General features: G+C 42.9%; 1 protein-coding gene across 6 annotated transcripts in view; it reads left to right on the forward strand.

Annotated features, from left to right (window-relative positions):
* Window positions 1-11,363: 11,363 nt before the first annotated feature.
* Window positions 11,364-21,835, forward strand: part of EVI5 (ecotropic viral integration site 5) — a 201,932-nt gene continuing 191,460 nt past the window's right edge. For 2 of the 6 annotated variants that reach the window (XM_027770450.1, XM_014586566.2), the window contains exon 1: window positions 11,371-11,422. In XM_027770450.1, coding sequence (XP_027626251.1) covers window positions 11,372-11,422 — 51 coding nt within the window. In that variant the 5' untranslated portion in view covers window position 11,371. Of the gene's footprint in view, window positions 11,423-21,835 lie in introns of all 6 variants that reach the window. The other 4 variants (XM_027770455.1, XM_027770454.1, XM_014586571.2 and 1 more) reach the window with 3 other exon arrangements.

Below are 21,835 nucleotides of genomic sequence, written 5' to 3' on the forward strand. Positions count from 1 at the left end.
CCCTCTCCGATAGATTTTTCTTATCAGCATATGAACATACTCAACTTCAAAAATGAATAGTCCCATTTTTATAAGCAAATAAGCTACATATTCATACTCTCAGAAATGAGACAAAAACCAAATGGGCCAGCAGCGATTATCATTTGGTGAGGACATTACAAGTGATTTTAATCTTTGCATTTTTCTGTAATCACATTTATATAATTAATATGTAATGAAAAAAATTTTAACTCTAAGGATGCATGGCTGGAAGAGAGCAGAGGAACTTAACCAATAAACTTTAAAACATTCCCTTCCCACCCTAAGCATTGGAACACTTTGGAAATGAATGAGAAGCATGCAAAGTTGGAGCAATTCCTTGAGTGGGAGATAAAAAGCTTTGGTCAACAGAAACGATGCCAACTTGCCTGCATTGTCCAGGAGGAGACCTATTTATATTTCCCAGGCTCAGAGTGACTGACAGGGGCATTCCCTAAGGAAGGACAGGGGGAGTATTGTTACCGCTGGTGGGAGAGTCTGAAGCTGGGAAGTTTTTTGCCTTTTTTTTTTTAATTGCCGAAGAGTGCGTACGTACACTAGCTTGAGATACAGAAAGGGAGAACGCATTCCCCAATGGGATGTGGTTATGCAGCAATCCCTTCTCTTCCATTTGTCCATCCTGTTGGGACTTTGGGCACATGTGCCCAGCATGTTTTCTAAGCCGTTGGGTTGGGATTCTAAATATGGTCAGCCATAGCAGTAACCACTAGGCGATCTGACTGGCCCTGGGAGGGCCTTGAATCCTTAGCCTCCACAATTTTTTTTTTTTAGTAGAATGAAAATTTACTGGATGTTTTTATTTCCTAAACTTAGAATTTTAGCAGTTATTAATTCTTATTTACTCAATCAGTTTTCTTCTTTTTTTCTTTTTAAAAGTTTCTCTCTCTCTCTGTTTCTTTCTTTCTTCCATAACAGAAAAAGAAATAGGCACCCCCAACAGGGTCTTCACACCACAGTCTCCCTCCCAGCCTCAAAGAGCAAAGATTGCCAGCACATGTGTAAGCATACCCAGCATGAACAGGGAGGCCTGAGGACATGAGCCTAGGACCTTCTCTTATGGCTTCAGCATCAAGGAGCATTGCCACCGTTCCATCAAGACTGGCCACAGCTTTTCTTTTTAAAATTATTATTATTATTATTATTTAGTAGGTAACATGTGCTGAAAAAAGATAAATAAATAAGGCTGGTATATAATAAAATTTAGTGAAACAAATGGCCTTGAACCCAGAACTTTACTTGATCACTAAACATTACTAATACCTTTACACTTATCTGCGCCACTCCTTATCCCATTCTCTAGTTTTCCTTCTCAGGGACGAAAACACTAATCTGAATATTATCAGTTTCACATCTCTTCTAGTAGTTGTTTGTGTATTGTTTAATGTTTACATTTTTATTTATTTATTTTTATTGCCACAGGGCGCATGTACTTGCTAGAGAAAGAGAGAGAGAGAGAGAGAGAGAGAGCAAAAAACACTCCCAATGGGGCATGGTCATGACAAAGTCCTTTTCCCTCCTACCCTCCTTCCCTTCAGAATTGTAGGCATGCATGCACGTGTGCCTGGCATGTTCTTTTGAGCCACTAGGGCTGGGTTCAAATCCCAGCCCAAATCCAACGGGGCATGTGGGATCCAGCTCCCTTAAACACTGAGCTGAGGGACCAGTCCCCAGTTCTTTTTAGAACTTCCTAAAAATAGTCTCATTATCTTTTTAAAATTATTGCTCGAGGTTACTCAATATTTTTTTAAATAATTATTTTATTTAACTTTATTTATTTATTTTAAATTTGACTAGAGAGGGACAGAGAGAGAGAGAGAAAGAGAGAGAGAGAGAGAAAGTGAGTAAGCAAGCCACCTGATGTGGGACTCGAACCACTGTCAGCCATGTGGGAGTCCAGTATCCTTAACTACCACACCACCTGCTGGCCCCGTAATATTATTTTTATCATTCATCCATGTTAATGTGTAGAGCCGTTGTTTATTCATTTTCACTGTTCTATAAAATTCCATCGTGTTAATATTCCATGTATTATATGTCATATGTAACCCATTAGTGGGTATTTGGATTGTTTTTAGACTTTTTTTTTCTTTACTAACAATGCTGCTGTGAACCGTCGTGTACCAGTCTCCTAATTAATACACATGTGTAAGAACTTTTCTAATTTTTATGTTTTTTTTCACCACAACCCAGTAGGAAATACACTTAACCCTGTAATTCAGTACATCTCTGTGACATGGATAGCCAGGTGTTCATATGCTTCTGTACTGAAGACTCGTTAGAAAACTGAAGTTATTTAGAGGTTTGTTTATTTATTTATTTATTAGAGAGATTTTTGCTATAGGGGATATGCACTTGCTGGAGAGACACAGAGAGACAGAGAGATAGAAAGTAAGAAATCACCCCCTAGGGGGGATGACCACATTGCAATCCTTTCTCCTCCATTTTTTTTTAAGCCACCAGGTCTGGGACTTGAACCATGGTCATCTACGTGGGAGTCCAGTGACATAGCCATTATACCACCTGCTGGTTTGGAGGTTCATTAAATTTTTTAGAATTATTTATTTAATTAAATTTATTATCATTATTATTTCAATTTGACCAGAGAGAGACAGAGAGAGAGAGGGAAAGTGAGAAAGCAAGCCACTAGGATCGGGACTCAAACTGAAGCCAGTCCTGTGAGAGTCCAGTGCTTTAACCACCATGCCACCTACCAGCCCCTAAAGGTTTATTTTCAAATGTTGAGATTTCTGGGAATTACAATAGATTATCTTCTTGATTTTAAATACTCTGACACATGCTAAAGTTTGAAAGCCACTATACTATTCTATTTTTGTTTTGATTTTGATTTGTGAACATTTCCACAATACATTCTGGTTTTTTTTTGGAGAGGTTTTCACTATAGGGCGTGTGTGCTCGCCAGACAGACAGAGAGAAACAGAGAGACAGAAAGCGAGAAATCACCCTCCAGGGGTAATGGCCTTGCCGCAATCCCTTCTCCTCCATTCTCCTCTTGGGATCTTGGGCATGCATGCACGCGCACCTGGCGTGAGTTTTAAGCCACTGGGTCCGGGATGCGAACCTCGGTAGACTCCGTTGGATTCCAGCAACATAGCCATTATGCTAACAGCTGGTCCCCTCTATTTTTGTTTTGATTTTGGTTTGTGAACATTTCCACAATAATAAAATTTAAAAACAAAGTCTTGTTAAGTTTGTTTTTGGGGAATTGAAAGTTTTTCATTATGTAGAGATTATATCTTATTTTTTTGGGAGAGGTTTTAGCTATAGGGCACATGCGCTTGCCAGAAAGACCGAGAAACAGACAGAAAGCAAGAAATCAACTCCCAGGGGAATGGCCACGCTGCAATCCCTTCTCCATTCTCCTCTTGGGATCTTGGGCACACACGCACATGCACCCAGCATGAGTTTAAGCTACCGGGTCTGGGACTCGAACCGCAGTTGACTACGTGGGAGTCCAGAGACAGCCATAATGCCAACTGCTGGTCCCAAGATTATATCTTCTAATGTATTTTATCTTAAATATAATTTATCTGTTATTAATAACTGTTCCAATTTTTTTTTAGTAATTTCATTATTTTATCTATTTAAATTTTATTGAGATAATATTACAAAGTGATCTCTTTTTTTTTTTTTTTTTGGGAGAGATTTTTGCTATAGGGTGCGTGCGCTCGCCAGAAAGACAGAGAGAGATAGAGAGACAGAAAGCGAGAAATCACCCCCCAGGGGGGATGGCCATGCCGCAATCCCTTCTCCTCTATTCTCCTCTCAGGAGCTTGGGCACGCATGCACATGCGCCCGGCGTGAGTTTAATCCGCCGGGTCCGGGACTCGAACTGTGGTCGACTATGTGGGAGTCCAGCGACATAGCCATTACGCTAACTGCTGGTCCCACAAGTGATCTCTTATACTCAAAACTTTGCCTAATTTCTTCCAATGATAAAATTTTGCAAAACTGTGTATCACAATGAGGCTATTTATTTATTTATTTTTCGAGTGCTTTTTGCTATAGGGCGCATGCACTTGCCAGAAAGAAAGAGAGAGAGACAGAGAGACAGAAGGCGAGAAATCACCCCCAAGGGGGGATGGCCACACCCCAATCTCTTCTCCTACATTCTCCCCTCGGAATCTTGGACACGCACACACACGCACCCAGCGTGAGTTTAAGCCATCAGGTCCAGGACTAGTTTAAGCCACCAGGTCTGGGACTCCAGACTGCAGTTGACTACATGGGAGTCCAGCGACATAGCCATTATGCCATCTTTTTTCCCTATTTCTTAAAACCTTCCCATGTTCTTATGGTCTCGGCATATCTTTTTTTTTTTTTAAAGAATTATTTAATTTTATTTATTATTTTTTAATTTGATGAGAGAGAGAGAGAGAGAAAGGGAAAGTGAGAAAGCAAGGCACCAGGTCCCGGACTTGAACCATGGTTGGCCATGTGGGAGTCCAGCGCCCTTATCCACCACACCACCTCCTGGCCTCTCGGCATATCTTTTATAATGATTTTTTTAAAGAATTATTTAATTTTATTTATTATTTTTTAATTTGATGAGAGAGAGAGATAAAGTCACCAGGTCCAGTATTCAAACCGTAGTTATCCATGTGGAAGTCCAAATACCATGCCTCCTGTCAGCTCATCTTTTATAGTTAGTTTATATTTATATTTTATTTATTTATTTTTTTATTCAATTTGACATTTTTTTTAAGAATTTTGCTATCCATAGAGTGCATGCACTCACAAGAGAAAGAGAGCGAGAAAGAGAAAGAGAGAGAGCGATAGGGAGAGGGAAAGTGAGAAATAACCCCCCACTGGGGCTGGATAGTTATGTGAGATCCAGCTCCCTTAACCATTAGGCTATGGGGATGGCTTTCCCCTTTCCTGCTTTAGTTTTTTCTAGACACTTGATATCATCTCATATGCTCTACACATATGTATTTATGTTTATATAAATAACTATATATAGTATTTGTTTCAACTTATTATTTCAGCTAAGTCAAATCAAGATTCTCTATTTATTCTGCTTTTCCAAAATGATCAAAATTTCCAGGTGATTTTTTTTTATTGTGGAAAAATATACATAAACAAAGTTTATTTTTTTACTATTATTATTTTTTTTTGAGAGATTATCGCTATAGGGCGCGTGCACTTGCCAGACAGACAGAGAGAGACAGAGAGACAGAAAGCGAGAAATCACCCCCCAGGGGGGATGGTCACGCCACAATCCCTTCTCCTCCATTCTCCTCTTGGGATCTTGGGCACACACGCACATGCGCCCGGCGTGAGTTTTAAGCCACCGACTCCAGGACGTGAACCGCCGTCGACTACGTGGGAGTCCAGCGACATAGCCATTATGCTAACTGCTGGTTCCTCTATTATTTTTTTTGGAGAGGTTTTTTGCTATAGGGTGCATGTGCTTGCCAGAAAGACAGAGAGAAGCAGAGAGACAGAAAACAAGAAATCATCCCCTTGGGGGGATGGCCATGCTGCAATCCCTTCTCCTCCATTCTCCTCTCGGGATCTTGGGCATGCACGCACACATGCTGGCATGAGTTCAAGCCACCGGGTCTGGGACTCGAACCATGCTTGACTACATGGGAGTCCAGTGACATAGCCATTATGCCAACTGCTGGTCCCCACAAAGTTTATTCTTTTAGCTATTTTTAGGTGTACAGTTCAGTGGCACAAAATAAGTTCACAATGTTATAGATTCACCACCACCCTCTAGTTCCAAAACCCTTTCCAAAAACTCCATATTCATTAACTCCTCATCCCCTTCCCCCAGACCATAGTAATATCTATTCTTTCAGTCTCCATGAATTTGATTATTCTGGAGACCCCATGTAAGTGGAATCATAAAATATATGTCCTATTATATCCGACTTATTTCACTTAGCATATATTTTCAAGATTCACCTGTGTTGTAACATCTATCAGAACTTTATTTTTTACATTTATTTCTTTATTTCTTTATTTACAGTCATTCACTGTACATCAATACAGTGTACAAAATGAGATTTTCCATCTGGTAAACATTGTATATTGGCTCAATCAAGGATATTACCATATATGTTATCATCAACAAATAATTTTCTATTTCTTGTTTCTTATATATTTTGCTCTTTTCTCCCCCTTGATTTCCTATCTCTCACCCTCTGCCAACTCCCACCCCTCTCCCACACTGTCTCTGGTATGTACAGTTGTTTTCCATGCTAGAAAGACAGAGCGAGCCAGAGACAGAAAGTGAGAAATCACTCCCCAGGGGGTATGGCTACACTGCAATCCCCTCTCCTCCATTCTCCTCTTGGGATCTTGGGCACGCATGCACACACGCCCAGCGTGAGTTTAAGCTTCTGTGTCTGGGACTCGAACCGTGGTCAACTACATGGGAGTCCAGTGACATAGCCATTACGCCAACTGCTGGTCCAGATCACTATCAGTTTCTATGTGTCAGGAATTTGGGAATAGCTTGCTGACTGGCTTGGGATTTCTCATGAGCTTCAGTCAGAGATGGGCCAGGACTGAAGTCATCTGAAGGCTTGACTGGAGCTGAGGAATCCACTTCGAAGGTGGCTTAAAGATAGGCCTGTAGGTTGGTTCTGCTTGTTCATGGGAGCGTTATTATTTTTTCTTTATGGAGCTGCTCACACATGATGGCAGGCTTTCCCTAAAGTATGCAGTCTAAGAGAGCAAGGCAGAAACTATGATGACCTATTCTCAGAAGTTATAACCTGCCACTTTTGCTGTATTTTATTGGTCACACACACAAGCCTTTATTCAGCATCAGAGGGACTATCCCCGGGCATGAATAACAGGCAGCAAGGATCATGGGGGGCCGAATTAGAGGTAGGCTACCACATGTACCTATCACTGATACCTAGAGCACACACAGAGCCTGGCATAGTAGGTTTAAAAATATGTGATGAGTGAATGAGTCACTTGAAGGTTATTGGGAAATCACAGCATCAAAGACACATCAGAGCAATGAAGTCTTAGGAAAATCCAGATTTACTAGGATTAGAACTAGGAATTCTAATATCCTCAGGGTGTTCTCATTTAGCTTCTCTTAGTACAGCTAGATCTCTGGGTCCACATCCTCAGAGTTTCATAATGAGAGGGCAGAGGGCTTTTACTTTTTCTGACTGTGGTTTGAAAAGAACCCCAGGGCAGGACTTTCCCAGGTCCACCTCCTTGAGCTAATCAGTACGGTCAGGGAGTTACTCAGGTAACGTGACTGGCTTAGCTGGAGTCAAGTACACCTATTAGTAGAGACGGACAGGGATGTAGTCAGTACTAAAAATAGTACAACTCTTAGCCAGGGTAGGCAGGCCCCTTTCTGTATGTTCCTGCTGTACAACAGTATATGTATCACATTATTGTCCATTTATTTGTCGTGTCAGTCTTCTATGCCAGACTATGCTTTGCGTTTATTTATTTTTAAGAATTATTTATTTATTATTATTATTATTATTTTTAATTTTGGCCAGAGACAGACAGAGAGAAGGAAAGCAAGAAAGCAAGCCCCAGGTCTGGGACTCAAACCATGATCGATCATGTGGGAGCCAGCACCTTAACCACCACACCACCTGCTGGCCCTCAGACTATAGTTTTAAAAATATTTTGTTGCTCGGGAACCAGCAGTTAGCGTAATGGCTATGTTGCTGGACTCCCACGCAGTCGACCACAGTTCGCATCCCAGACCCAGTGGCTTAAAACTCACGCTGGCGCGTGTGCTTGCGTGCCCAAGATCCTGAGAGGAGAAGGTATTGAGGCGTGACCATCCCCCCTGGGGGGTGATTTCTCGCTTTCTGTCTCTATGTCTCTCTCTGTCTGTCTGGCGAGAGCACGCGCCCTATAGCAAAAACCTCTCCAAAAACAAAAATAGAAAGAAAGAAGTAGATTTGATCCTAAAGAGAAACAAGTTTGCACACATAAAAACTAGGGTACAAAGTATAAATAACAATGACATAACAAGTTACTTTAACATCAATTTGTATCTGTAAGATAAAATTAAAAGTAAATCTGTGATTCTTTCTGTGATTTATGCCACAGAAGCTTAATATGGTTGGCAGAAACTTGAAAAATACTTAGGTTAAGGATTATCACACTGGAAGGAATGCATAGATGCTTTAAAAGGTGACCAATAAATCCAAACAAATTCCTATGTTAAAATGACATCCTGGGACCAGCAGTTGGTGTAATGGCTATGTTGCTGGATTCCCATGTAGTGGACCACGGTTCAAGTCCCGGACCTGGTGGCTAAAACTCATGCCAGGCGCATGTGTGTGCATGAGAGGAGACTAGAGTAGAAGGGATTGAGGCGTGGCCATCCCCCTGGTGGGTGATTTCTCACTTTTTGTCTCTGTCTTTCTGGCAAGCGCATGCGCCCTATAGCAAAAACCTCTCCGAAATAAATAAATAAATGACATTGTACAAGGAGGTAGACATCCAAGCTTACACTGGGCCTAAAGTATTGTAGTAGCATGCAGAATGTCTTGAGAGGAAACCAGTTAGAGAAACGAGGGGAACAAGGACAAGAAGGTCGATGAGTATAGACGTAGAAATGTTAGCACGCGTGTATGGGGAGATCCAGAGTATTGCAGACCTGTGCTTTCTTTCCTGATCAGTGATGGGCTATTGCTCTACCCTGTTGCATACTGTCTCGACCAGAGTAGGGATGAGACTCCTGAGAGGAGGGCAGTGAGAAGGTGATTGTCAATGTTTTTATCTTCATCTGAGACAAGGAAGGTGGAACTCAGAAAGTTGTTGTCCTAGCCGTACTGCTTAGAACAGGGAAAACTGGGACCCAAACCAAAGTATACATAAGCTTCCTCCAAGCTCCATACCTTTTTCTTTCTTTTTTTTTCTTTTTTTTGAAAGTTTTTTGCTATAGGGTGCATGCGCTCGCCAGACAGACAGAGAGAGACAGAGAGACAGAAAGCGAGAAATCACCCCCCAGGGAGGATGGCCACGCTACAATCCCTTCTCCTCCATTCTCCTCTCAGGATCTTGGGCACGCACACACACACGCCTCATGTGAGTTTAAACCACCAGGTCCGGGACTTGAACCACGGTCGACTACGTGGGAGTCCAGCGACATAGCCATTACACATGGAGGGCCAGCGCCCCTCCATACCTTTTTCGATGAGAATGTATCTCTCCCACTGACGCTAGGCGCTCCGGAGTTCTGTCCTGGGGAGATGACAGCCAGGATGGAGGCGACTTTGGAGCAGCACTTGGAGGACACCGTGAAACATCCATCCATTGTTGGAGTTCTGTGCACAGATTTGCAAGGACTTAATCTGGGTTGCTGTAGGACCCTGTCCGATGAGCATGCTGGGGTGAAATCTGTTTTAGTCCAGCAAGCAGCCAAGCTAACCTCTGACCCCACTGATACTCCCGTGGTGTGTCTAGAATCAGATAATGGGAACATTATGATCTAGAAACATGATGGTATTATAGTTGCAGTGCATAAAATGGCCTCTGGATGTTTTTGATCAGTTCTCCTGCAGTTTATCAGAGGGAATGGATCCTGTGCTAATTATCTTACTAAAATGATTGAAACTTCTGGTAGTTAGGTCGTTCATTTAAGGTGTGTTGGGCACTTTTCCATTTATTTTAAAGTTACTTTTTAACATTCTATGGACTGACTTCAAGATCCTGTGCTAGTAAGAAAGGATTATGTTTTTTGTTTTTGTTTTTGTTTTGAGAAGCTTTTGCTATAGGGGCGGGTGTTCCTCGCCAGAAGGACAGAGAGAGACAGAGAGACAGAAACCGAGGAATCACCCACTCAGGGGAGATGGCCACACCACAGTCCCTTCTCCTCCATTCTCCTCTCGGGATCTTGGGCACACACGCACACACCTGGTATGAATTTAAGCCATCAAGTCTGGGACTCACGCCATAGTCAACTACTTGGGAGTCCTTTGACATAGCCATTACGCCAACTGTTGGTCCCAAAAGGATTGTTTTAAAGCAGCAGGTCCAGGTCACTTTGTATATAGATGCTCAATAAATCTGGAAGAAAACTTGAAAAAAAAATGTTCCTCTCTAAAACATATTCCCCCTCTCAGAAATGATGCCAGTGCCTTAGGTGATGGTGAAATTCTGCTTGCAGCCCTTTCTTTCTTAAGCACCCCTCACCATGACCATCCCACTGGTCATAGTTGACTAACTTCTGTAGGTCCTGCAAGAGCTAAACTCCAGTGTTTTATTGTTCAAGAAGGGTAGACTATGGACAGGTGCCACATTTTTCTAACTCCAAAGGACAAGTTTTGTAGTCAAGGGAGACTTATGCTTGCATTTTTGCTTTTCCTTTTACTAACAGTGTGACATTGGATCAGATGTAGCTTCCTCATCTTGTACATGGGCCTGATAAGGTTCCATCATGTGGAAGCACATTGCATTATTGCTGACATGCTGCAGGAGCTAAAAATGGCAGTTATTGTCCTTCCTGTTAGGGAAGTGCCTGGCGGAGTTCAATAGCTTCTAGATGTTTGTGAATGAATGGATGAGTAAATAAATGAAGTATTCTTAGTGACTTGCTTGGGGCTCTTTTGTAAAAAAAGAGTAACAGTGGGGTTACGGTAAGGTTAAGTGAAATGATAGCTGGCAGTTCCTTCCAGTGTCCAGCCCATGCTAAGAGTACTAAAACCAAAAGGCATCATGAGAGAGGCAATCCTTGAAAAGTAATTTATCACATCCCTTTCGTGAGAATGGAAGACACCTCTCACAGGTACATCATCTGCTTCTGTACTGCATAGTAAACTCTCAAATAATGGTCTGAGTAACACAGCTGCAGTGCCACGAAGAGAACAAATAGCTTGCAGATTCTAGAACCTCAGCTAAAGAGGAAAAGCATAACTAAAAAGGAAGGTTTATTACCAAATTAATAATTGTGTATACTGTCAGATTCCAAGAACTGAAACCACCTAATTATAAAAGCTTCTAGCCTCTGCCTCGGAATCAGAACCCTTGCAAACACAAACACAATGACAGTTTTAGGATCATTCTGAGACAAATAAGTCATTGAAGGAAGGAAGGGAGGAAGAATAAAAGGAAAGAAGGAAAGGGGGGGGGAAAGAAGGAAGAAAAAAAAATCAATTAATGCTCATAAGACCAAAAAGCTTTGGCTTTAGCATTCTTCATTCTTCACATTCTCAGCTTTCCTTACAGGCCCTACCTAACAAATGCATAGGGTGGAACTGAAAGGGTGTTAAATGGGTGTATCCCAGTGGCAATGTCGTTGTAAACACTCCCTATGAGTCAGCTATAAATTCAATTCAAATCCCCAGTCTCCCTGTCTTCTCTGCTTATCATGGTTACCACCAAAATGACTGCTGTTTTTAGAAACCCTAGTGGGAAGCAGGTAAATGTCTCAAATGATGTTCATATATATAGTTTTTTTGTTAAAACTTATAAGAATGTAATTGCTATAACAGGAAATATTTTGTTATTGAGTTAGGATTTGTATACGCTGCTTAATCTTCCAAACGCAGGACTAGCTTGGTAACATATCTTCAGCTTTATTTTAAGAATGTTATCTCATTGTATTGTGGCCATTCGACTGAGGAATCAGAATTTATGAACTGTTAGGTTTGATTCCATACCTGTGAGGTAGATAATTTAGTAACCGGCTTTTTACAATTCAACATGGTTTCTCTCCTTGCTGTACTTTTTTTTTTTTCGTTTAATATATATTCACAGAGGAGGCTTGGTGTATCTATTTGGGCTTCAAATTTCCCATATGGAGAAAAAGGTTAGCCACATGGCTGGCTCCATAGTATTCATTTACAAATTGTTTGGTGACATGCTGGTGGTTGCACCGCCTTTCAGCGATGATGTCAGCAGTGTTGCTTCCCAGTCATATTTAGGAGCACAGTTGATAATAAAAGCTAAATTAGGGCTGGGCGGTGGCACAGCAGTTGTGCAGCTGAACCACATGGAAAGGTCGTAGGTTCATGTCCCAGGATCTCCCTAAGTATACCCTGTACATACATGCTTGCCTGTAAGCGGGACTGGCTGGGAATGGGGCTGGATCTGGGTATGCATCATGGTCTGAAGGTCCTGTTGGAGGTGCTTGTCTCACTCTCTCTTCCTCTCTGTCTTTTTGGAGAAGTAAATTTTTTTTTAAAGAAAAAGCTAAATTAATTTTACTGTAAAGGAGCATTTGCCTAACATGTTTTCCTCATATTTTTTATTTTATTTTTTTGGTGCAGGTAAGGGCAGAGTGTGAATTAACACTAGCTAAAGTTTGTACCTGGCTTTATTATTATTAGACCTACTATTAAACACTTCTCACAACGCATCCGTCATTAGGGATTCTTAACTCTATTTGTCAAGGAGGAAACCGAAGTGTACGAAGGTTTAAGCCAAACAATTAGCAGAAGGTCGAGTCAGGATTTTTCTAATTCAGAGTCCTTTATTTATCTTTCTTTTTATTTTTATTCGTTGGTGCTTTGTGGCTTTAGAAAATAGCAACTACAGTAGCTACCATTTGGCAATGCTGTTATGTGTCTTGCATATATCATTTCATTTCATTGTCCCTTCAGCAGTTAGGGAGTGGGGACAGCAGGTGGTGTGGTGGTGAAGGCACTGGACTCCCACATGGCCCATTGCAGTTCGAAACCAAGACCCAGCAGCTTTAAAATCACACCAGGTGCATGTGCATGTGTGCCCAAAATCCTGAGAGGAGAATGGAAGAGATGGGATTGTGGCATGGTCATCCCTGCTCTGTCTCTCTCCAGTGAATGCACACACTCTGTGGTAAAAAAACAAAAAAAAAACCCACAAAAAAGGTAGTTATTATTAGCTCTACTTTATGGATGATAAAGTATCTAAAGAGTTAAACACACTTGGTTGGGCAAGTACACTTGAAATTTTAGGTCCTAGACTAGTCATGTGTATTAGTATAGAAAATACTAGTTCCCCATTAATTGGATAGTTTAAGTGAAATGACTAACTCTAGTAGCATTAAATTTTATCTTGCTTTAAAACAGATGTTTCAGAAAGTCAAGAAGTGAGCAGACTTCTCCTTTTGGTGGGTGGGGTAGAAATTGGCATGCTATTGATGTCACATGTTGGCAGTGCAATTTCAGAAGTTGTTGTTTGGGTTGATGGTGTTAAGAGCTAATATATCATGTAGAAACAATGCTGCAGCTTTAGCGCTAGAGGGCTTGTTCTTTGCCACCACCACGTGATCTAGCCTCTACCTGTCACAAATGCTGACATATGGCGACAGAGGTATGTACCTCTTCACGGTGTTCTTCCTAAGATTCTGCCCGTGTCTTGTAAACAGTGTGTATGGTGGAGATAACGTGATGAGGTTAAAGCTGTTCGATGATGGCAATACATGGAGAAGCCACAGCTTTTGTGCTTGCGTTCTTTTCAGATTCACACTGCAGAACGTAATGCGCCTAGTGAGACAGGCCATCGCTATTTTTTCTTTGGAGAGGTTTTCGCAATAGGGCGCGTGCGCTCGCCAGACAGACAGAGAGAGACATAGAGACAGAAAGCGAGAAATCACCCCCCGGGGGGATGGTCACACCGCAATCCCTTCTCCTCCATTCTCCTCTCGGGATCTTGGGCACACACGCACACGCGCCCGGTGTGAGTTTTAAGCCACCGAGTCCAGGACGCAAACCGCGGTCGACTACGTGGGAGTCCAGAGACATAGCCATTACACTAACTGCTGGTTCCCACGATCACTATTTCATTGTGAGTCTTCATTTTTTTTTCTAAAGCAAAAAGTTTTAGACATTAGGTAAAGGTCACATTAGGTAAGGTCTGTTTTCTAGAATAGCGCACCAATAGAGCTTTCTGATGGATGGAAATGCCCTTGTATCTCTGCCATAAAAGATAATAGCCACCCGCCGCCTGTGCTGTTATCAGTTGTGAAGTTTATTTCTCCCATGAGAGAGAGAAAGAGGGAGAAAGAGACAAACACCAGCAACAGAGTCTTGACATCGCAATCCTCCCTCCCTTACCCCCCACTGCCAGCCTCAGCTGGCCCCAGATCATGACCATGCATGTGCTTGGCATGTTCAGAGAAGTCTTGAGACATGAACCTGGAACCATTCCAGATGGGTCTGCCTCAAGGAGCGTCATGTTATACGCTGTGGCACCGTCTGAACCCGTGCTATTACTGAGCACTTGAAATGGTGTATGACTGAGAAACTGAATTTGTTTTTAAGTTTATTTATTTATTTTTTCAGAGAGACAGAGAGACACACAGAGAGAGACATCTCCCTGATGTTCTTCATACCATGATTCTAGCCCCACCCTCAGCCTGCCAGGTCCATGGACACATACATGCCTGTGTACATAGGGAGCTCTCGGGACAAGAATCCAGGAGCTTCCCAGACGGCTTCAGCATCATGGAGAATTACATTCCATTGTGCCACCATGGCTATCCCAAAGTTTAAACTTTTTCTTTTAAGGACAGCTTTATGCTCTAGGTGCGTGCGCCTGCCAGAGAGACAAAGAGAGACAGAGAGACAGAAAGTGAGAAATCACCCCCCAGGGGGATGGCCACGCCGCAATCCCTTCTCCTCCATTCTCCTCTCAGGATCTTGGGCACACACACAAATGCGCCCAGTGTGAGTTTTAAGGGGCCCGGCCCAGGACTTGAGTTGCATCAATTAGGTGGGAGTCTAGAGACGTAACTATTATGCCTTCTGCTGGTCCCAGTTTAAACCTAAAACTAAGCATGAATAGTTAGTTATGTGGCTAGGGCCTCTACTGGCTGTTGTATTGGGCGATGTGATCCCACACTGTAACTAACATGCTCTGCTTCTCTAAGGAACCTCTAAATGCCAACTGCCTGGAGCAAGGATGGGGTGTTGTTCATCAATGTGTTTGACTTTACTGGCGAGTTCCTCCTCTGTGTCTTGGATGGTTTTTGCATCTCAGGGGAAATTCATGCTTGCTTCCCCTTCTGTGAGGGATCATGCTCATACTGCTATCTTAAACTTTATTTTTTGTGGTTAAGACCATGGTGTTCTGGGATCTAACCTTTGGTAGGTTTGGAGGGGTTTCCTTCCCAGACAGTGACTCAAATCAATGCTCAGGGTATGCAGGATCAGAACACAGAAAACTCCGAATTGCTAATTGAATCTACTACAAATAAAATTGCCTCCGAGGAGGGCACTACTGCCCCTGAATTATGCTTCCTCTGTCTTCTACACACGTGGGCTTCCAGAGTGTGAACAGCAGAGTGGCAGGAGCTGGAGCAGAGGTGGTGTTGGTGTGGAATTCACGCAGCAGGATTTCACTTACGCAAGTGCTCAAGTACTCATGACAGGTTAGAATTAGCTCTGTCTCTGGTGAGAATTAGCCCCTTCAGTGAGATGATAAAGTGTAAACTTTTTTTTAGAGGTTTTTGCTATAGGGCGCATGCGCTAGCCAGAAAGACAGAGAGACAGAGAGATAGAAAGTGAGAAATCACCTCCCTGGGGGGGATGGCTACGCCACAATCCCTTCTCCATTCTCCTCTCGGGATCTTGGGCACGCATGCACACATGCCCAGCGTGAGTTTAAGCCACCGGGTCTGGGACTCGAACCTTGGTTGACTACATGGGAGTCCAGTGACATAGCCATTATGCTAACTGCTGGTTCCCATAAAGTGTAAACTTTTTCAACAAATGAATTAATGTGCTCAAGGTGAGCGAATAAAAGGGGTAAACCAGGAATAGGGTTGGAGGATCAGAGCTAAGGGTACAAGCCTCTCCAATCAGGTCTATTCATTTGAGATAATATATCTCAGGGAGTTAGCACAGTAGTGCTAAGTTGGCATAAATATGCATATATAAAGATGAAAATATTAAAATTTCTTTTGTCGTTATCATTCTGGTTTTTTTTTTTTTGGAGAGGTTTTTGCTATAGGGCTCGTGCGCTCGCCAGAAAGACAGAGAGAGACAGAGAGACAGAAAGCAAGAAATCACCCCCCAGGAGGGATGGCCATGCTGCAATCCCTTCTCCTCCATTCTCCTCTTGGGATCTTGGGCACGCACACACACCCCCGGTGTGAGTTTAAGCCACCGGGTCCAGGACTCAAAACTGCAGTTGACTACATGGAAGTCCAGAAACATAGCCATTACTCCATCATTATTATTCTTTAATTTGACCAGAGAGAGACAGACAGAGACAAAGAGAGAGGAGAAATAAAGTGAAAAAGGAAGCCACCAGGTTCGAGACTCAAACTGTGGTCAGCCATGTGAGAGTCCAGCACCTTAACCATTATGCCACCTGCTGGCCCCAAATATTATGAAAATATTAATATTATATAAGCATTAAATAAAATATAATTTGTACCAATAAAATTAACACCAGATTTGAGGTTTTTTAAAAGAATTATTTAATTTTTGGCCCAGCAGATGGCATAATGGTTATGTTGCTGGACTCCCACATGGCTGACTACAACCTGGCGGCCTAAAATTCATGTTAGGCATGTATGTGTGCATGCCCAAAATCCCGAAAGGAGAATGGAGTAGAAAGGATTATGATGTGGCTATCCCCTGTGGGGGGTGATTTCTCGCTTTCTGTTTCTCTCTATGTATATACATCCTATAGCAAAATTCTCTCTCAAAAAAAGAATTTTTTTGTTATTATTTTAAAATTTGCTATAGGGCATGTGTGGTCACTAGAGAGATAAAGAAAGTGAGAAAGCAAGCTTCCAAGTCTGGGACTCAAGCATGGTTGGCCACGTGGGAGTCCAGCACCTTAACCATCACGCCACCTGCTGGCCTCCCCAGGTTTACTTTTAATCATTCGTTCAAAATACTTTGGAAAACTACTCTGCAAAGTGCTGGGGTTACTGAGACACTTCAGACAAAAAAGGTTTCAGTTGTTACAAAGCTCTTGATCTATTGTTGCAAATGAGCAATATAATAAGCAAAAGTGACAATTTCAGAAAAGTGCTATAGGGCCTGGTGTTTAACCACTTCTGGCATTAGATTGTTCTCAAAGCTCTGCCATCATTTTCCAGTGATATAAAATGAGGCGTTACTTGCCATTTATCAGGTTTTCGCTTTCACATATACAAGGGCATTATATAATACCTACTATTAAAGATAGCATGAGGATTAAAAGAAATAGCGTATGTATAGCCTTTAGATAATCCTCATACAGAGTAAATGCTCAATTATTTTATTTATTTATTTTTAAGCAGTATTTTATTTATTTTGTAAAGAATTATTTTATTTAACTTTATTTATTTACTTATTTTAAAATTTGAACAGAGAAGGACAGAGTAAGAGAGAGAGGGAAAGTGAGAACGCAATCTGCCAGGTCTAGGACTTGAACCGCAGTCAGTCATGTGGGAGTCCAGTACCCTTAACCACCATGCCACTTGCCGGCCCCAACAGTATTTTATTTTTAAGAGTTATTTTATTGGGACTAGCAGTTAGCATAATGGCTGTGTTGCTGGACTCCCATGTAGTTGACCGCGGTTTGCGTCCCGGACCCGGTGACTTAAAACTCACGCTGGACATGTGTGCGTGCGTGCCCAAGATCCCAAGAGGAGAATGAAGGAGAAGGGATTGCGGCATGGCCATCCCCCCTGGGGAGTGATTTCTCGCTTTCTGTCTCTCTGTCTCTGGCGAGCACACGCGCCCTAAAGCAAAAACCTCTACCAAAAAAAAAAATAAAAAAGAATTATTTTTATTTAACTTTATATATTTATTTTAATTTGACCAGAGAGGGACAGAGTGAGAGCAAGAGTGAGAGTAAGTAAGAAAGCAAGTTGCCAGGTCTGGGATTCAAACTATGATCAGCCATGTGGGAGTCTAGTATCCTTAACCATCATACCACCTACTGGCCACAAGTGAATGCTCAATTATGTTTTTGTTATTATTATTTTAAAAATTTCATTTATTGGGCAGGTCCCATGGCTTGAGGTTAAGGGAGCTAGATCCCACATGGCTGACCATGGTTCAAGTCTTAGCCCTGGACACTTGAGAAACATGCTGGGTGCATGTGTGTGCATGTCCAAAATCCTGACAGGATGGAAAATTGAAGAAGGGGTTATGCCCCATTGAGGGGTGCTTTCTCTCTCTTTTGCTCTCTCTCTATCTCTTTCTGGTGAGCATATGTGCCCACTGGCAAATAAAAAATTTTCTCATTTATTTTTATGTCTTTTAGGTAAATTCACATTTATTGAAATCAGCTGTACATTTGTGACAAATGAATACCCTTATTTAACTCTCACCCCTATTAAGATATAGGCCGTTTTTATCACACAGGAAGTTCTCCTCTGCACCTTCCCAGCCAGCCCCCAGCCAATGGCAAGCGCTGTTAACCATTTGCCTCTCCTAGAGTTCAAGTAAATGAAATCATATAATATGTACTCTTTTTAAAAGAGGTTTTTGCCAGGGGTGCATATGCTCGCCAGAGAGAGACAGAGACGAAGACAGTGAGAAGGAAAGTGAGAAATCACCCCCTAGGGGAGATGGCCTTGCTGCAATCCCTCTCTTCCATTCTCCTCTTGGGATCATAGGCAAGTATACACAAACACCCGATATGATTTTGAAGCCACTGGGTCTGGGATGCGAACCATGGGTGGCCATGTGGAAGTTCACCGATATAACCTGTAAGCCATCTGCTGAGTTGAGAGTATATGCTTCTTTTGTGTCATTTCTTTTCTTTTTTTGGAGGAATTTTTGCTAGAGGACACATGCACTCGCCAGAAAGACAGAGAGAGACAGAGAGATAGAAAGCCAGAAATCATTCCCCGGGGGGATGGCCACACTGCAATCCCTTCTCCTCCATTCTCCTCTCAGGATCTTGGGCACGCACGCACACGTGCCCAATGTGAGTTTAAGCCACCGAGTCTGGGACCTGAACCACGGCTGAATTCACGGGAGTCCAGCGACATAGCCATTATGCCAACTGCTGGACCCATGAATAGAAGTTTATTTAGCACATTGGGTTGGAGGTTCGAAGTCCAGGGGCCACATTCAGAGCGGGCCTTCTGGATGGTGGGGAAACCCTGTAGAGTCAGAAAGAGGTTCAGAGAGTCACACATTGAGCCGGGTAACAGTAAGCATGTGTTTCTCATTCCCATTCCTTATAAGGCCCACCGGGATTCTATTATGGTTGCCCCACCTGACGATCTTAATTCTAATCACTTCCCAAAGGCTCCAGCTCTTAATCCCAGAGTTTTGCCTTTCTTAATCCTTGGGAAATACCAAGAAATAGGAAGTGAAGCCACACCCTCCATCTAGCAAAAAACTTGAAAAGTTTATCTGAAATTGTTTTTTTCTTTTTTTTTTGCATGCCATTCATTAATTAAAGTCAATTTTAACAAACAATTTCAAATGAATCCACCTTGTATAAGAAATCTGAGACATCCTTAATGATCTACCTGTCCCTTTTACGTTAGGTTATCAGCAAATCCTATTGATTTTTTTACCTTTTAAATTTTCCTTTAATTTGTTCTCCTCCGTCTCTTCACCTTCTTAATAAAGGATAAAGTTAATTACGTTTTCACCTTCTTCGGACCAGCAGTTGGCATAATGGCTATGTCGCTGGACTCCCTTGTAGTCGACCGCAGTTTGAGTCCCGGACCCAGTGGCTTAAAAATCCACAAAATAGTTATACAACGTGATAGGAATGAGGGACCAAGGTCAGAGGTGCTTCTCAGAGGTAGAAAGATGAGCTGAGGTCAGAAGGATGAAGACTAGAAGACTTTCCAGTTATAGAACAAAGCATCAACAACAATTCAGTGGAAGGAATGGAAGAGGCCAGTGGGTCTGGAGTGGACAGAGAGGATGGAATATGGTCTGAGCAGTGAGAAGAGGTGGAGAGGTGGGCATGGTGCTGACCACGCAGGCCTTGATCAGTTAGCAGGTTTTTTTTTTTTTTTAAAGAGGTTTTTGCTATAGGGTGTGTGCGCTCACCAGACAGAGAGAGACAGAGAGACAGAAAGCGAGAAATCACCCGCCCAGGGGAGATGGCCATGCCTCAATCCCTTCTCCTCCATTCTCCTCTCAGGATCTTGGGCACGCACACACGTGCCCGGCGTGAGTTTAAGCCACCAGGTCCAGGACTCGAACCACAGTCGACTACGTGGGAGTCCAGCAACATAGCCATTACACTAACTGCTGGTCCCAGTTAGCAGGTTTTTGTCTAATAGAATGGGAAGCTATGAACTTGCTGGAAACTGAAATGGTCACCTCGTATTTTAAAAAGTCACTCTAGGAGCCAGCAGATGGTTAAGGTGCTAGATTCTCACGTGGTCAAATGCGGTTTGGGTCCCAGGACTGGAGGCTTAAACTCACTCCAGCCGCGTGTGTGTGCGTGCCCAAGATCCCCAGTGGAGAATGGAGGAGAGGGGATTGTAGTGTGGCCATCCCCCCTGGGGGGTGATTTCTTGCTTTCTGTCTCTCCATCTCTTTCTGTGTGTCTGGCAAGCGCACTTGCCCTATAGCAAAAACCTCTTCAAAAAACAAAACAAAACACACAAAAAACTCAATAGGGTGGGGGTGGCAGGTGATGTGGAGGTTAAGGGCGCTTGACTCCCACGTGATCCCCAGCAGTTCGAATTCCCGACCTGGCGGCTTACTTTCCCACTTTACCTTTCTCTCGCTCTGTCCCTCTCTGGTCAAATAAAAAATAAGTAGATGAATAAATAAAGTTAAATAAAATCATTCTTTAAAAAAAATCAATAGGGTTTGCTCATAAATTGAACCTAAAAGGAACGGGTAGATCATTAAGGATGTCTCAGGTTTCTTACACAAGGTGGATTCACTTGAAATTGTTAATTGAAATTAACTCTGATTAATGGCATGACCCAGTTATGCAAAATTTTTTTCAGATAAAATTTTCAAGTTTCAGAGTTTTTTACTGGGTGGAGGGCACGGCTTCACTTCCCATTTCTTGGTGTTTCCTACTTATGTTGAAACAAACACAGTTTTTCTGAAATGTTTATCACCGAGGAACACCTTCTGTCATAAAAATTTAAATTAGAAAATAACCAGGAATATATCATTTCTAGACAAATAATTTTGGAAATTTCGTGCTGTTCATTCAAAACGATCAGTGTTGCCATTTCTAAATGTATAATGAAAGTAATTCATATCGCCTTATCATTTGTCTTGCTTGCTTTTCCTGGGATAGAACCGAAATTAATAGGCTTTTCTGTCCCAAACTAAGTACTTTCCTTCTAAGAATTTCTTCGTTGGTACTGGATGGCTGCCCGGCTGGCTCGCTCATATTTGCACCCATGTTTTGCTCCATGTCGGACTCTACATAACCCAGTGTGTCGGGATGACTCAGAAGAGTGCTTTACAATCACAAGAGCCATTTCCACGCTGATTATTGTTTTGAGAGTGACCCAAGGCCACCTCGCTGGGGAGCTGGGGCGGCCTTTCGAAGCTTGCACGTCTGCACCGCGTGCACCCGTCCTGCAAGACAGGCTCGTGGGCAGTGCGGCAGCTCGAGGCCCGCAGTCCCAGTCCCGAGCGCGGGGTCGCGTCGGGACGGTGAGGGGTGCAGCTTTTCCTTAGAAGGGGAGGTTCGAACGACTGGGGAAGTCAGCAGTTTGCAAGGCCGAGGGCTGCGCTTCGGGAGGGAGGAGGAGAGAGGGCGGTTTCCCCGCCCCCGTTCCACTCGGTCCAATCCCTTCGGCTTCTCCTTTCCTCGGCCTGCCCGGCCCCTAACCTGCTCGAACCCATTACGCGGTAGAGGCAGCCGGGTCTCTTTAAGGCCCTTCGCGCCTGCGCCCTGGGCTTTCCTGACGCGGCTCGGCCGGGCCCCCGGGGCCGGGTGATAATATGTAGGAGGG

Source organism: Tupaia chinensis, unplaced genomic scaffold (genome assembly GCF_000334495.1).
Source record: "Tupaia chinensis unplaced genomic scaffold, TupChi_1.0 Scaffold000023_1, whole genome shotgun sequence".
Lineage (NCBI taxonomy): Eukaryota > Metazoa > Chordata > Mammalia > Scandentia > Tupaiidae > Tupaia > Tupaia belangeri.